Source organism: Pelecanus crispus, chromosome 7 (assembly GCF_030463565.1).
Source record: "Pelecanus crispus isolate bPelCri1 chromosome 7, bPelCri1.pri, whole genome shotgun sequence".
NCBI classification, from domain to species: domain Eukaryota; kingdom Metazoa; phylum Chordata; class Aves; order Pelecaniformes; family Pelecanidae; genus Pelecanus; species Pelecanus crispus.
Genome location: NC_134649.1, coordinates 51,068,464 through 51,080,591, shown reverse-complemented (window position 1 = coordinate 51,080,591; position 12,128 = coordinate 51,068,464). Strand labels below are relative to the sequence as shown.

The 12,128-nt window shown below is 52.8% G+C and overlaps 1 protein-coding gene across 3 annotated transcripts in view; it reads left to right on the top strand.

Annotated features, from left to right (window-relative positions):
• SRGAP3 (SLIT-ROBO Rho GTPase activating protein 3) overlaps positions 1 to 10,239 on the top strand; it is a 131,710-nt gene extending 121,471 nt beyond the window's left edge. For 2 of the 3 annotated variants that reach the window (XM_075714641.1, XM_075714640.1), the window contains exons 16-22: positions 595 to 700; positions 975 to 1,202; positions 2,659 to 2,738; positions 5,719 to 5,899; positions 6,512 to 6,661; positions 7,030 to 7,357; positions 9,823 to 10,239. In XM_075714641.1, coding sequence (XP_075570756.1) covers positions 595 to 700; positions 975 to 1,202; positions 2,659 to 2,738; positions 5,719 to 5,899; positions 6,512 to 6,661; positions 7,030 to 7,357; positions 9,823 to 10,239 — 1,490 coding nt within the window. The remainder of the gene's footprint in view (positions 1 to 594; positions 701 to 974; positions 1,203 to 2,658; positions 2,739 to 5,718; positions 5,900 to 6,511; positions 6,662 to 7,029; positions 7,358 to 9,822) is intronic. The other variant, XM_075714642.1, reaches the window with a different exon arrangement.
• The last annotated feature ends 1,889 nt before the right edge of the window (positions 10,240 to 12,128 follow it).

Here is a 12,128-nt window from a genome sequence, read left to right as displayed (position 1 = left end):
AAGACGGCTCCAAGTCACCCTCCTTCCTACAGAAGGGAGCTGCTTTCTGATGGCAGCTACAGGGGCTTTGTGCACTGCTGTGGAGAGAAGTGAATCTTAAAGTGCTGACTCAGAACTGGTTCAGATTAAATTCCCATTAAGACCAGTGGGAGACTGGAGCAGAAGGGCTCAGAAGGACCTGATGGTTAACCCGTAATAGTAATGTGAATAAAAACCTCCTTTAAAAATCTGCACTAGAAAACCAAGCAGTGCTCCATTTTCTGGTGCCATATTGACTCAAGCTTTTGAGAAGTAGAGTAGTTGTTAAGGAATGAACTAAGTAATGTATAAACATTTATTTTAAAAATAAAACCATGGAAATGTCTTTATTTGCTGTTTATACTGAATTCTGAATATACGTATGAATTCACCGATGGAAGAGCACTATGCCTGATCCTCTGCTTGCTCGTTAGTGCCAAAGCAGTGGATCACATCTGGAAATGGGCTGTTGTTTTCCTTGCGGTGGGGGCACTAGATCTGGAACAAGTCCCTCTGGTGCCGTGTTATCTGGTCCTGAGATGGTTTAAAGATGTGCTGTCTGTCCATGTGTTCCAGAAATCGAGAACCCCGCTGAGAGAGTGCACCAGATCCAGCAAATCATCGTCACTCTGCCCCGGGCTGTCATCGTTGTCATGAGATATCTTTTTGCTTTCCTTAACCAGTGAGTCTATATTTTCCTCTTTCGCTGAGTTTCTTCTTCCCCTCCTTTTTTTCAGGGCTTCTCTGTCTTTGTTGCATGAGTCCTTTTTGGTATTGCCATGGAGAGTTGTGTTTTGCTCCTTCCCCAGCCTCGCGTAGCCATGGCTGTGTGTTCGGGGAAGATGCATAGCTCGGCGATGATTGCTTTCTTGGGCGGCGGGGGTTTGTTGGTGGGAGACTTTTCTGAGCGAACGGGGAGAGTCGGCACCGCACCCCCCTAATGCTTGTGCTTGCAGCTTGTCGCAGTACAGCGATGAGAACATGATGGATCCCTACAACCTGGCCATCTGCTTCGGGCCCACTCTGATGCACATTCCAGACGGGCAGGATCCGGTGTCCTGCCAAGCCCACGTCAATGAGGTCATCAAAACCATCATCATTAACCACGAGAGCATCTTCCCCAGCCACAGAGAGCTGGAAGGACCTGTCTACGAGAAGTGCATGACTGGAGGGGAAGAGTACTGGTAAGGAGCCGGGGCAGGACTTCATGTTTGCAGAGCTTAAAGCCAGATCCCCTCGTTAGGGTTATCTTCTGGCACTGTACGTTAAGAGTGAACCCGTGACAAAATGCAGGGCTTTGCCTTGATTCCTGCTGGACAGGGAATTGACCCCAGCTCCCATGAGTGTAGGGGAAGGGCTCTTGGGAGCAGATCCCTGAGAGGATGGGGCATGCGGAGAGCTTTGGGAAGTTTACATGTAATATTCAGGGCAGCTGAGCACGGTGCTGGGGTGAATTTGCCCCCCTGCAGAAGGGGCATGCCTTTTTGTGTGTATTCCTGTTAAACGTTATTAATTAGGTGTGCAAGTGATACGTATTTCATATGCTTGTGCCATTTTACACTGGTTAAGAATCTTACTCCATATCAGGCTGTCTGCGTGGTTCTTAGTTATAAATACCTTCATAAGCTAAAAGGATTTTGCACACATAACCGATGAGTCTCTGCTTGTACACATAGGTTTTGCTTTTCATTTTAGCCTTGCCGGTGAAAACAGAGGCAGTTTCACTCAGTTTTCGTTTTCATTTTTCTCATGCTGACTCAACATTACAAACCTCAGTAGAAACTTCAGGAGAAAATTGTTTCCAATATGAATATCAGGATCTATACAAAAATCTTTTAGCTGCAGATTCACTAAAGTGTGTTCAGAGCAAAACAATCTTAGGTCAGTTCTAACCAAATTCCTCTTAGGTTGGAATTTTTGAGTAAAGTCCCATGATTCCATCATAATTGTGTAAGTTGGACGACATCCCTTAGCCTGAAATTAACCTGAACCTTCCAGTTCCTTTTGTTTTGTCAGCGTTAGAAGAGTTTGTGTTAGCCAGGGATAGGACAGCCGTGTGCGATTGCCCTGTGTTGGTATACCCAGGATAGGAAAACTCCATAAACAAACCCCTGTGTTAGAAGAGTAAGTGATGTTACACATTTGTCTGGAGGATGCTGGAGTTCTAAACGGACATTCAGATCTGAGTTTTAACAAACCAGTATTTATATCAGACTTGAACTGATTCGCTTGCAAGTTTTATACATTTCTGAGTCCGAATCTTCCCTGACGCTGATCACCTGCCACCATCCTTACTGATGCAAGTGGAGGATAAAATACTAAAACTCATTGTGAATGAGTGAGTGGAACATTTTAACTTGTTTTCACTTTATATTTGTTTTGCTAAATACGAGTAAGACACATGAGCAACAGAACGTGATGTTCTGGGCCTGAGGATGTGGTGCGAGTGTCTGCTGTTCTCAGAGCAAGTTCACAGATCTGCTGTGATTTAAAATGACCATCTCAGTCCTATAAAAACTAAAACCATAACTCTTTCAAGTGTCACTGGGGCCAGAATTTCCCTCAACAACTTACTTTTGCTAAGCGCCTTGGGAACAGAATCTCATTCTTTCTTTGAAAGTGTGGTGTATTTTATTTCAGCGACAGCCCGCACAGCGAGCCAGGCACCATCGATGAAGTTGACCATGACAACGGCACGGAGCCGCACACCAGCGATGACGGTGAGCACAGGCAGAGAACTGGGTCTGTGTCAGGAAAGCTGTGCGTGCAGGAAAGCAGCGTGCACTTCGCTCCTAGTCAGGTCAGGGGCTGGGCCAGCGTCTGGCACTTTAGCGGGGGACAGTGCTTCTGTGTGCTTGATAACACGTATGCATATTCATAAGTGTTGCCTATAGGTTTTCATCGCAGGATGTGCATGGACCTTCGCAGTGGTCTGACTCCATGGCAGGGTACAGGGGTTGTTTTTTTGGAGCTGTTCTATGAGATTCCATTTATCCCATATATGACTTTTTTTTTCCTTTTCCTTGTCACGTGTACATACGTGCAGCCATGCGATGGTGAGGACACGCTCTGTGAAATGGCTCACGAGAACAGGAGGGGAGATGAGGGGGCTGATGTGGGGGGACCAGCTCTGTTCACTCCAGGCCCTTGGATGCACCGTGGGCAAAACAGCGAACGTCTGTGGCTCACTGGGGGCCCTCCGAAGCAAGGGGGGTCTTCCAGCTGGTTTCATTATGCTGTGGACCATCCCCTGTCGAGCAGCCATCTCCTTGGCAGAAACTAAATGCCCCTGTATTCGAGCGAGCTGCTGCCTGGCTTTCCTTGCAGTCAGTTCTGTTTCCTTTGGTGACGAAGTACCCGCCTGCTCATTTCTGCCCGTGTCAGGCCCGTGGAGCTGGCCGCCTTCAGAGGGCAAAGCAGGACGTATTGTGAGCCAGAACTGTGCGGATGGGTGCAGCCGGGTGTGAATCCCTTGCAACTGGGTGCATCATCAGCCTTTCGTAATGCTCTGGAGGAGGCTCAGGTCCAGCTTTCCATAAGCTCGTGCCTGCCTGCGCTTCTGTGTAAACCAGCTTGCAGTTTCACATACGGGCTCTCAGTAAAAGCTTTGAAGCTCACGGTGATCGCAAAGGCAGGTGTGGAAACGGGGGCACTGGCAGAGCTGGGAAGAAGCGTGTTCGCTCCAGGACGCGGTACCAAAGCAGGAGGAAGCGCTGCGCTTCTCGTGTCCTGCGGGGCGAGTCCGGGAGACCCCGCTGGCACTGCGGAGGGGCGGTGACTGTGCAACCCCACGACACCGTGTAATGGCAGGACTATGCCGTGTGGAAGGGCGCCGGGGAGCTGAACACCTCTTCTGCTTTCCCGATGGCCGCTGTTCCCTTGGATGTGTCCTGCCCCGACAAAACACTGAGGCGTGCCGAGGGTGGGTGGCAGGAGGGCTTGCCCGGCTGGCTGGCACTGCGGGGAGGGGAAGGGCGCAGCTGGGCCGGACGGCTCAGGGCCTGCTTTCAGCTACAGACAGGAGCCGACAGGACTGGAAGATGGAGAGCAAGCTGCCATTTAGCCAATTTTATGCTTGGGTGGTCACATTAATAGCTCTGATTGGAGTTTCTGGGTGATTAACTGCGGTGCAAGCACGGAGAAGAGGAGCGGCTTTATTTTGTGAATTTACATATTCCTTCTTCACCTCTCCCTCGCCCCGTGCACTCTCCCTGCTGGGAAACTCAACGTTTTATCAGGGCTGTGAGAGCCCTCCTTGGTTGCCTCCCCTGCTATGTTTTCTCCAGAGCATTCTCCATGGATCCTGCTGTAGTGCTCCCAAGCACCCTGCCGCTCGTATTGGTGTGGATGTGTATTTTAAGCTGGGGAAAAATCAGTCTGCTGAAGCGACCTGTCCTGTCCCGGGTGGGGAATGGGGCAGGGGTCTGATGCAGCATCTCCCATGTCCTCCTCCCGTGTCTCCTTTTGCGTGGGTTTTGTCGCTGAGCAGAGCGACGGGTTGCATCCTGATTGCTGCTGATGCCAAGCCTGTGGTTAGTGACGAGGCAGACGGAGCAGGGCAAGTTTCCATGTTTCAATGAGAACATGACAGATCTGGAGGAACTTGAGTGGGTTTGTCCTGTTTACCTGTGTCATTGTCCCTCTGTCAGTCTCCAGGTGGGGTTTAAAATGATCGGGTGTCTCAATCAAGGTACATTAACTGCTTGCTTGCTGGCTCCGACAGTGGCTAGAGGTAGCTGGGTGGTGGCAGCCTGCTTTTTCACCCCTGTCTCGGAGCAAAGTGAGGTGGAGTGTAGGTTGCTCCTGCCAGTGCGGAGAGAAACGCTGTCGCTGCTTTGCAATTGCTGCAGCGGTCTCTCTGGGTTTCGGTGCTCCCAGCTGGAGACAGATTTGCAGAAGAGCTGGGCTCCTCCGCGGGCTCCTCAGTGCCAGCCAGGCTTCTCTTCAGGTGCACCAGCAGCTCCCGCTGTGATGCCCTTGGCCAGGGCCTCAGAGGTTCCTGGTGTGCTCACAACCTCCCAAAGTGAAGTCCTGCCTCAGCCCTCTTGAATTTCAGGCCCTGAGCTCTGGATTTGTCAGTCCCCGCTGTTTGGTAGAGCTTAAATTAGAAAAAGTGGAGAAGCGGTGAGGCAGAGTGCCGGGGAAGTTTGCAGATGTGGGGCTGTGATGCCGAGCAGCTACCTGGCCAGAGCCGGTATCATCGTTTCTGTGGGGATCCCCGTCGTTTCCGTGGGGATTCGTTACTCATCAATAATTCAGGCCAAACTGTCTCCAGGATAAGGAAAGGAAGAGAAGGTAAGCGGGGCTTTGATCACAGTATCTGACACAGCTTGACAAGATCCCAGCCTGGAGGATAATGGGGTTCTGTAACCTAAGAAACCACTTTATAGGTAGAAAATGGGTGTGCGGGTGACGATGCCATATGCACCCAGGGAAATTTCAACTACTCTCCATCTGGTTTGTAGCTTTTTGTAATTGCTGGCAGTTTGTGAGTCTATGAGAAATTCCAGGAAGGCTGGAAGAACAAAAAGAATTGATCAGTCTAAAAATAAGATGGTTTGTACTCGGTGTAAGACGCTCTTGGGAAGCTAGGGCAGCAGCATTGCTGCTGTTCTGGTGAGATGTCTCTTTCTAGGATTTATTGTGCCCTCGTGATTGTTGAACTAAGCTTTTCTCTATCTGTGCTTCTCTCCTTTGCAGAAGTGGAACAGATTGAAGCCATAGCGAAATTTGACTACACTGGACGATCTCCACGAGAGCTCTCCTTTAAGAAAGGGGCCTCGCTCCTCCTGTACCATCGGGCATCAGAAGACTGGTGGGAAGGGAGACATAACGGTGTGGATGGCCTCATACCCCACCAGTACATTGTGGTGCAAGACATGTGAGTAAAGCGGTGTGTGTTGATCCAGGCCGTTAAAATCACATAGCTACGTAAGGTCCACCGCGGGACCACAAGGACCACTAAAATAGGTGGTCAGACTTTACAAGGTTTAATGACTTTGGTGAGAAGTCTGGACCTGTTCACATCTGCCTCTCTGTGTATTGGCTCAGACTGTTTCTCGTTGAGAAGCTGTTAAAGCCAAGCAGTAAATACTGTACTTCAGTGTGCCTGAACCCCATCTATCATTGACTCCTCAAAGTGGCATGACCCAGGCTTAATACGGGCCTTGCCCCCTGTGTGCGTTGGCCTGGCATCGTTCAGTGCCCACCTGGCCCGTAGGCAGATCCCAGGGACCTTCACAGATGCTGCTTCTGTTACAAGTACTGTACCTGGATTAATTAAAATGGCGGCTACAGCGCAGGGGGATATGGAGATGTGCTGTTCACTTTTTCCAAGCTCCAGGTACTGTCTGAAGTGGTGGCCTTGGTCCAGCCCGTTGTTAACAAAGTCTGGAGCTGCCGGAGGGGTGATGTTCAGATCCACGTTGTGGCTGGGCCCTAGCCTCTCTCCGGGGGCAGAGCCCTCTTACTGACGGCGGTCTCCTTTTCCCAGGGATGATGCCTTCTCTGACAGCCTGAGCCAGAAGGCGGACAGCGAGGCAAGCAGCGGACCACTGCTGGACGATAAAGCCTCCTCCAAGAATGACATCCAGTCTCCGACGGATCATATTGTGGACTATGGCTTTGGGGGAGTAATGGGCCGGTAGGGAAACTCTCATTTTTCTATGAACACAGAAGTGGTCGCTGTCACGTGCGGGGAGAGTCAGTGTGTGGTGTAGGGCAAGGCAGACGGGAAGGCTCCAGTAAGCACTGCAGAATAATGTGAGCGTGGAGGGGGCTTTCGTGTGCATTGCTAATGTAGATCTTAACAAGTAAAGAAGGTACAATGCTGTCCCTTTCTTGGCACTGGCTAAAATGTCTGTCTTCCCTCTTGCCTTGGTCTTCTGGAGCTGAAAGGCTCGCGTTCGGTTTGATCTGAACTCTCAGAGCTGAGCGATTGTCTTACAGCATGCAACCAGACGCTTTCGATCTGATGGACGGTGACCTAGTCTTGTGATGGATTCTTTTCAGAGTGAGATTGAGGTCTGACGGTGCAGCTATCCCTCGCCGTCGAAGCGGGGGGGACACCCACAGCCCGCCCCGAGGGATGGGTCCTGGCATAGACACTCCTCCTCGAGCAGCGGCCTGCCCTAGCAGCCCCCACAAAATACCTCTTAACAGGGGCAGGATTGAGAGTCCTGAAAAGCGCAGAATGGCGACATTCGGCAGTGCAGGCAGCATCAATTTCCCAGACAGGAAGGCCTTGTCTGATGGCCACCCGCTGAGATCGACCTGTGGATCGACTAGACACAGTAGTCTCGGAGATCAGAAATCTCTAGAAGCAGAAGCGCTTGCTGAGGTAAGAGGGTTGTGAAGCGGCTCTCGGTGCCCAGGGATCGAGAGGCTGAACTAAAAGTCACTGGGGTAGTGCCGCAGAGCCCCTTCCGTCTCAACACACTTGAGAGCTACAGTGCTGTTGTAGCTGCAGAGGTTTAAAGATAAAAATGAGCAGCCGACAGCTTGCCTGCTTTTCCAGCCGTATCGGTTGGTCTAATGAAAGATACTGCCTCCTTCCACAAACCTTGTTTCTTCAAAACGATAGGCAGAAACGTTCGATCCACCACCGGAATGCGCTGGCAGCTCTTACCTCCTGCAGGGAGGGAAGCGCATTATCGTCATCTGACGCTCTGTAAGGAGCTTAGGAGGAGAAAAGTGGATTTGCCAAATCAGAATTTGACTCGTGCTCAGTGTTTTTAGAACAGTGCTTCAGGACCTCAGAATGTTAGTCTAATCCCAATACGATGCCTCCAGCCGTGCAACATCATCGGCATCGCATTAGGCCATCGGTTCCACGGTGCTCGCTAAATTCGTGTTACCTCCAGCATAGCCTGCAGGTCTCCTCTCTACCGCTGGCAGGAGGCCCCCGGCCAGGTATCGGTCAGGTTGTACCAAACCTGTTAACGTCTCGGAGAATGGTCCTTCACGGAGCAGGCTGCAGAATTCTCCAGCCTCCCAAGGACCCCCCAGTTCAGGCGCAGTCCCCGCCGGTGTGTCCGAACAGCCGTGGGTTGGGCCGGTTTGGGGCCCGGGGGCTGGGAGCACTGCGGAGGGGCTGTTCAGCATCCCCTCTCGCAGCAGTTTGCCGGCGGTCTGCTTCGTGCCACGCTCCGGCGGGAGCAGCCGTGGGATGGTCGGTGGTGCCCAGGTGGAGGGGTGCAGCTGCTGGGGAGGCTGCTGCCCTCCACCTGGGAGCAGCTCTTGTGCCACAGGGTTTGGCAGGCTGTTTTAGGTAGAATCAGCTGCGTTCAGTGGGATAATTAATGGTAATTGCAGAAAGGAAAAACTCTTACTGTCCTGTTTGCTTTTCCACCAGCCGCGCTCCTTGTTCTCTTGCTCTGCAGCACGCTACCCAGCTTCTCTGTCCATATGGAGCTTGCGTTTGGTGTGGTCAGTTTACAAAGTTACGGTCGCAGCTCGGCGCGTGCCCCGAGCAATGGCTCGAGCTGGGGCACCGCGCCCGCCTCGGGAGGGGATGACAGCATGCGCGGCGTCCCCGTGCTCGGCTGGCGGGCGGTAGCGTGGGACCCCACCGCGGTGCCCGTGGCCGCGGCCCCCACGTGCGGCGCAGGGCTGTGGGGTCCGGGGGCCTCCAGAGGGGTGGGTGAATGCTGAGGACGGAGCACGATATCCACAATTTCCTTGGCTTTTGGGGTTTGGGTTGGTGTTTTTTTAAACCTTGGAAAAGATTCTCACTCAGCTCATGTAAATAAATACTTACCTTGAAGTCTGTAGGACTGCTGGACTTGGTAGTCCTGAGGCTTAGCTCTGGGGGAATATTTTCACTCATTATTTGAGCAGCTCAATAGAATTAATTGGGGCTAATTTGATAATTATTTCCCTTCTGCTCATCCTCTGAACATTATCTGAGGCTCACCGAGCGTTTTGTACGCATTATAAAATTAAGGGCTCACCTACGCTAGGACAGCAGGAGAGTTAACTAGAGCTGCTTTTGAAACGACCGATTCTGTTACCTTAAATCACTTTTCAGATGGTCCCCTTCTGAGTTAGTGGCCTTAATTCAGTTAAGGTGGATTTAAGTGAAGGCAAACTAGGGCCCCTATTTCTGAATGAGACGATCAGCACTAATTTAGTTAATTTACTTTAAACGGGCACTTCTAGTTGAACTGGGTTCACCCTCTGGAGGATCTCCGTGGACAGACCCACGGAGGCCGTGCCTAGGAGACACGACCCAGGGTGGGCAGGCGGTGAGGGGCTGGGGCTGGTCCCACCCCGGCTGCCTCCCCTGCGGCCTTGTCGCCGCCTCTCTCCTACTTACGGCGAGCTGCCATCATGCTGCTCGCTCTGCATACGTCCCTCTGCGTTTCTGCCCCACGCGCACCATTGCCCTGTAGGCAGAGGGACAGCAGAGGTCCCGTACATCTGATGGAAGCTGCAGGGCCTCCTTTTTTGGGGAAAAAAACAGCCTCAGTGCTGCGGGGGAGTGTGGAGATGTCCTGCCTCATTGGAGACATGGACAGGCTGCCGTCACCGCGTTGCTCATGGTGCTCAGGGTTTGCTCCCTTTGGAGCTGGCCACCAGACTCCTGTTGACTAGGGAGATGTGGGGCACCTTTGCGTTGCCAGAGTTTGGGCTTTTGTCTTCTCCTAAAGCTCCTGCTTTGCCTGGAGGCTCTGTCTTAGGTCAGAGACCCCCCACCACAGACATGGGTGCCAGGGCGGGGGGCCTCTCTGCGGGGTGGGGTGCAGGAGAGCGGGGCGATGCTGTGGCACAGTGCTGACACCCCTTTGTCGGTGGTGTTTGCAGGACATCGAGAAGACCATGAGCACGGCACTGAACGAGCTGCGGGAGCTGGAGAGGCAGAACACGGCCAAGCAGGCCCCCGACGTGGTCCTGGACACGCTGGAGCCCATGAAGAACCCCCCGATGGGCGCTGCCAACTCGGAGCCCGCCAGCCCCCTCCACACCATCCTGATCCGGGACCCCGACGCTGCCATGCGGCGCAGCAGCAGCTCCACCACGGAGATGATGACCACCTTCAAGCCGGCCCTGTCGGCCCGGCTGGCCGGGGCTCAGCTGCGGCCCCCGCCAATGCGGCCGGTGCGGCCGGTGGTGCAGCACCGCTCCAGCAGCAGCAGCAGCTCGGGGGTGGGCAGCCCCGCCGTCACCCCCACCGAGAAGCTCTTCCCCAGCAGCTCGGCGGATAAATCGGGCACCATGTAGGCTGGGGCGCGGGGAACACGGCGGGGACAGCCAGCGCCTGGACGGTGGGAGCGGGGCCGGCAGCTCGGCAAAGCCTCGCTCGGCCAAGCGGGAAGTCAAAACCATGTTCAAAAGGAACCTCTCCAAAAGGGAAGCAAGTGCGTAGCCTATGCCTGGTAGTCGATTGTACATACGTGTGTGTGTGTGTATGTACATATGTGTGCACACACCCCCATCCATGCAGAAACACTCCCCAAGCTTGCAGTCCTACGGCAGGAGGAGACGGCGGGTCTACGTGTTGGCACTGGAGAATACATGCTGTATGTAGAAGTATATATTAAAAAAAAAAAAAGTGTACAGAATTCGGTGACTTTTTTAAAAAAGTAGATTTACCTCAGAAACTGGCTCTGAAATGTCCTCTCCAGAGATGTTGGGTTGATTTGGGTTTTTTTGCAGGCTATTTGTGTGCGTGTGTGTGCGTGGAGGTACATAGCAGCTGTGCATCGAGCAATACAAGGTCAATCCTGGAATTTATTTTCTGCACCTCTTGGCACTTAAAAAAAGTGGGAGGGGGGGATACAGTGGGTTTTGTTCACTACTGGCCTATGGAGAAGAGCTGGAAATTCGTAAATGACAGTGGGTGTTGGGCTGGCTGGAGCGTCTTTTCAAGCTGGATCCCGAGATGCCTTCGCGTGCGCCGTGACGCCCCGGCCAGCAGCACCCGGCAGGAGCGGGGACGGAAAACGAGGTGTGCTCCGTTGGCTTCGCGCAGGGAGGAGGACGTAGCTGCTGCACTGGGCACAGCGCTGCCCCGCCTGCACCGCGGGGTCCGCAGAACACTGATTTTCTTGAAGATTTCGGAATGAACAAGGACTAGTGACAAACCTGTGGTAAAGCCTAAATAGAGTACCTTACAGTTTTGAGATGCTTCATTTCCCTTTCCTCACACACTTCTCTTTTTTTTTTTCTTGTTTTTTAAAAAAACCTGATGGCATCTTGACAGATAGGACTAAACAGGTGAGGAGGCTTTGGTACAACAGCGTTCCTTTATTTGAAGTTGCACAGCAGTACAGGAGGGTCTTGATTCAGATTGTGTCTTTTTGCATGAAAAGCATGAGCCATATTTGACCATATCAGATGCGGAACCGATCTGATGGGGTGATATTTTGCACTTTCTGTACTGTACTATATAATACAACAGTTTGAGTTTATGCAAAAGAATCTACATTTTGTTTTTCCTCTGAACATTTAACCCAGAGAAAAAAAAAATATGCAGAAAGAGCTGGGGATTGCATGGTACTTTGATAATCGAGTCTCTTCTGTAAGCGCTGAATTCAAGACACTCTGTGCTTCTCCTGCAGGTTTTTTTTTTTCCTTCTTGTACAGATTTACACGCAATGACCCGTAGTTTAATTTGGTCACTTCCACATGATCACGTACAACCCCAGCGTGAAACGGGCCGTCGTGAGTCTCTCAGCTGCGTAGAAAAGCCGTGCTAACGGCTCCTAAATGTTCATCCTTCCTTCCCGCTAGCTCTGCTTTCTGCTCTTCCGTCTGTCCCTGGGCAAGGACGCTAGCGAGCCCTCCTGCCTCATCCAGCGTCACCTGCTCCTGCCCAGGGCTTCTTTTGTGTTCCCCCCTTCATCTTCCTCTTCTCTCCAGCGCCGCTGCAGACGCCCGCTCGCCCGCGGCCAGAGGAGCAGCCTGCCTTCCAGAAGACAGCGGAGGTGCCGGCCGCGATGGCTGAGCCCACCGCTCCCACCGCAGCCAGCGTCTCGGCTGGGGAGCCTGCCCGCGGGGAGCCCACCCGCAACGCGCCCGCGCGCCTCGGCCGCCCCGTGCCCCCGCACCGGGTGCGGACCTGGCGTCGCAAACCCGGCGTTGGTTCCCGTGCCCAGCGCGCAAGCATG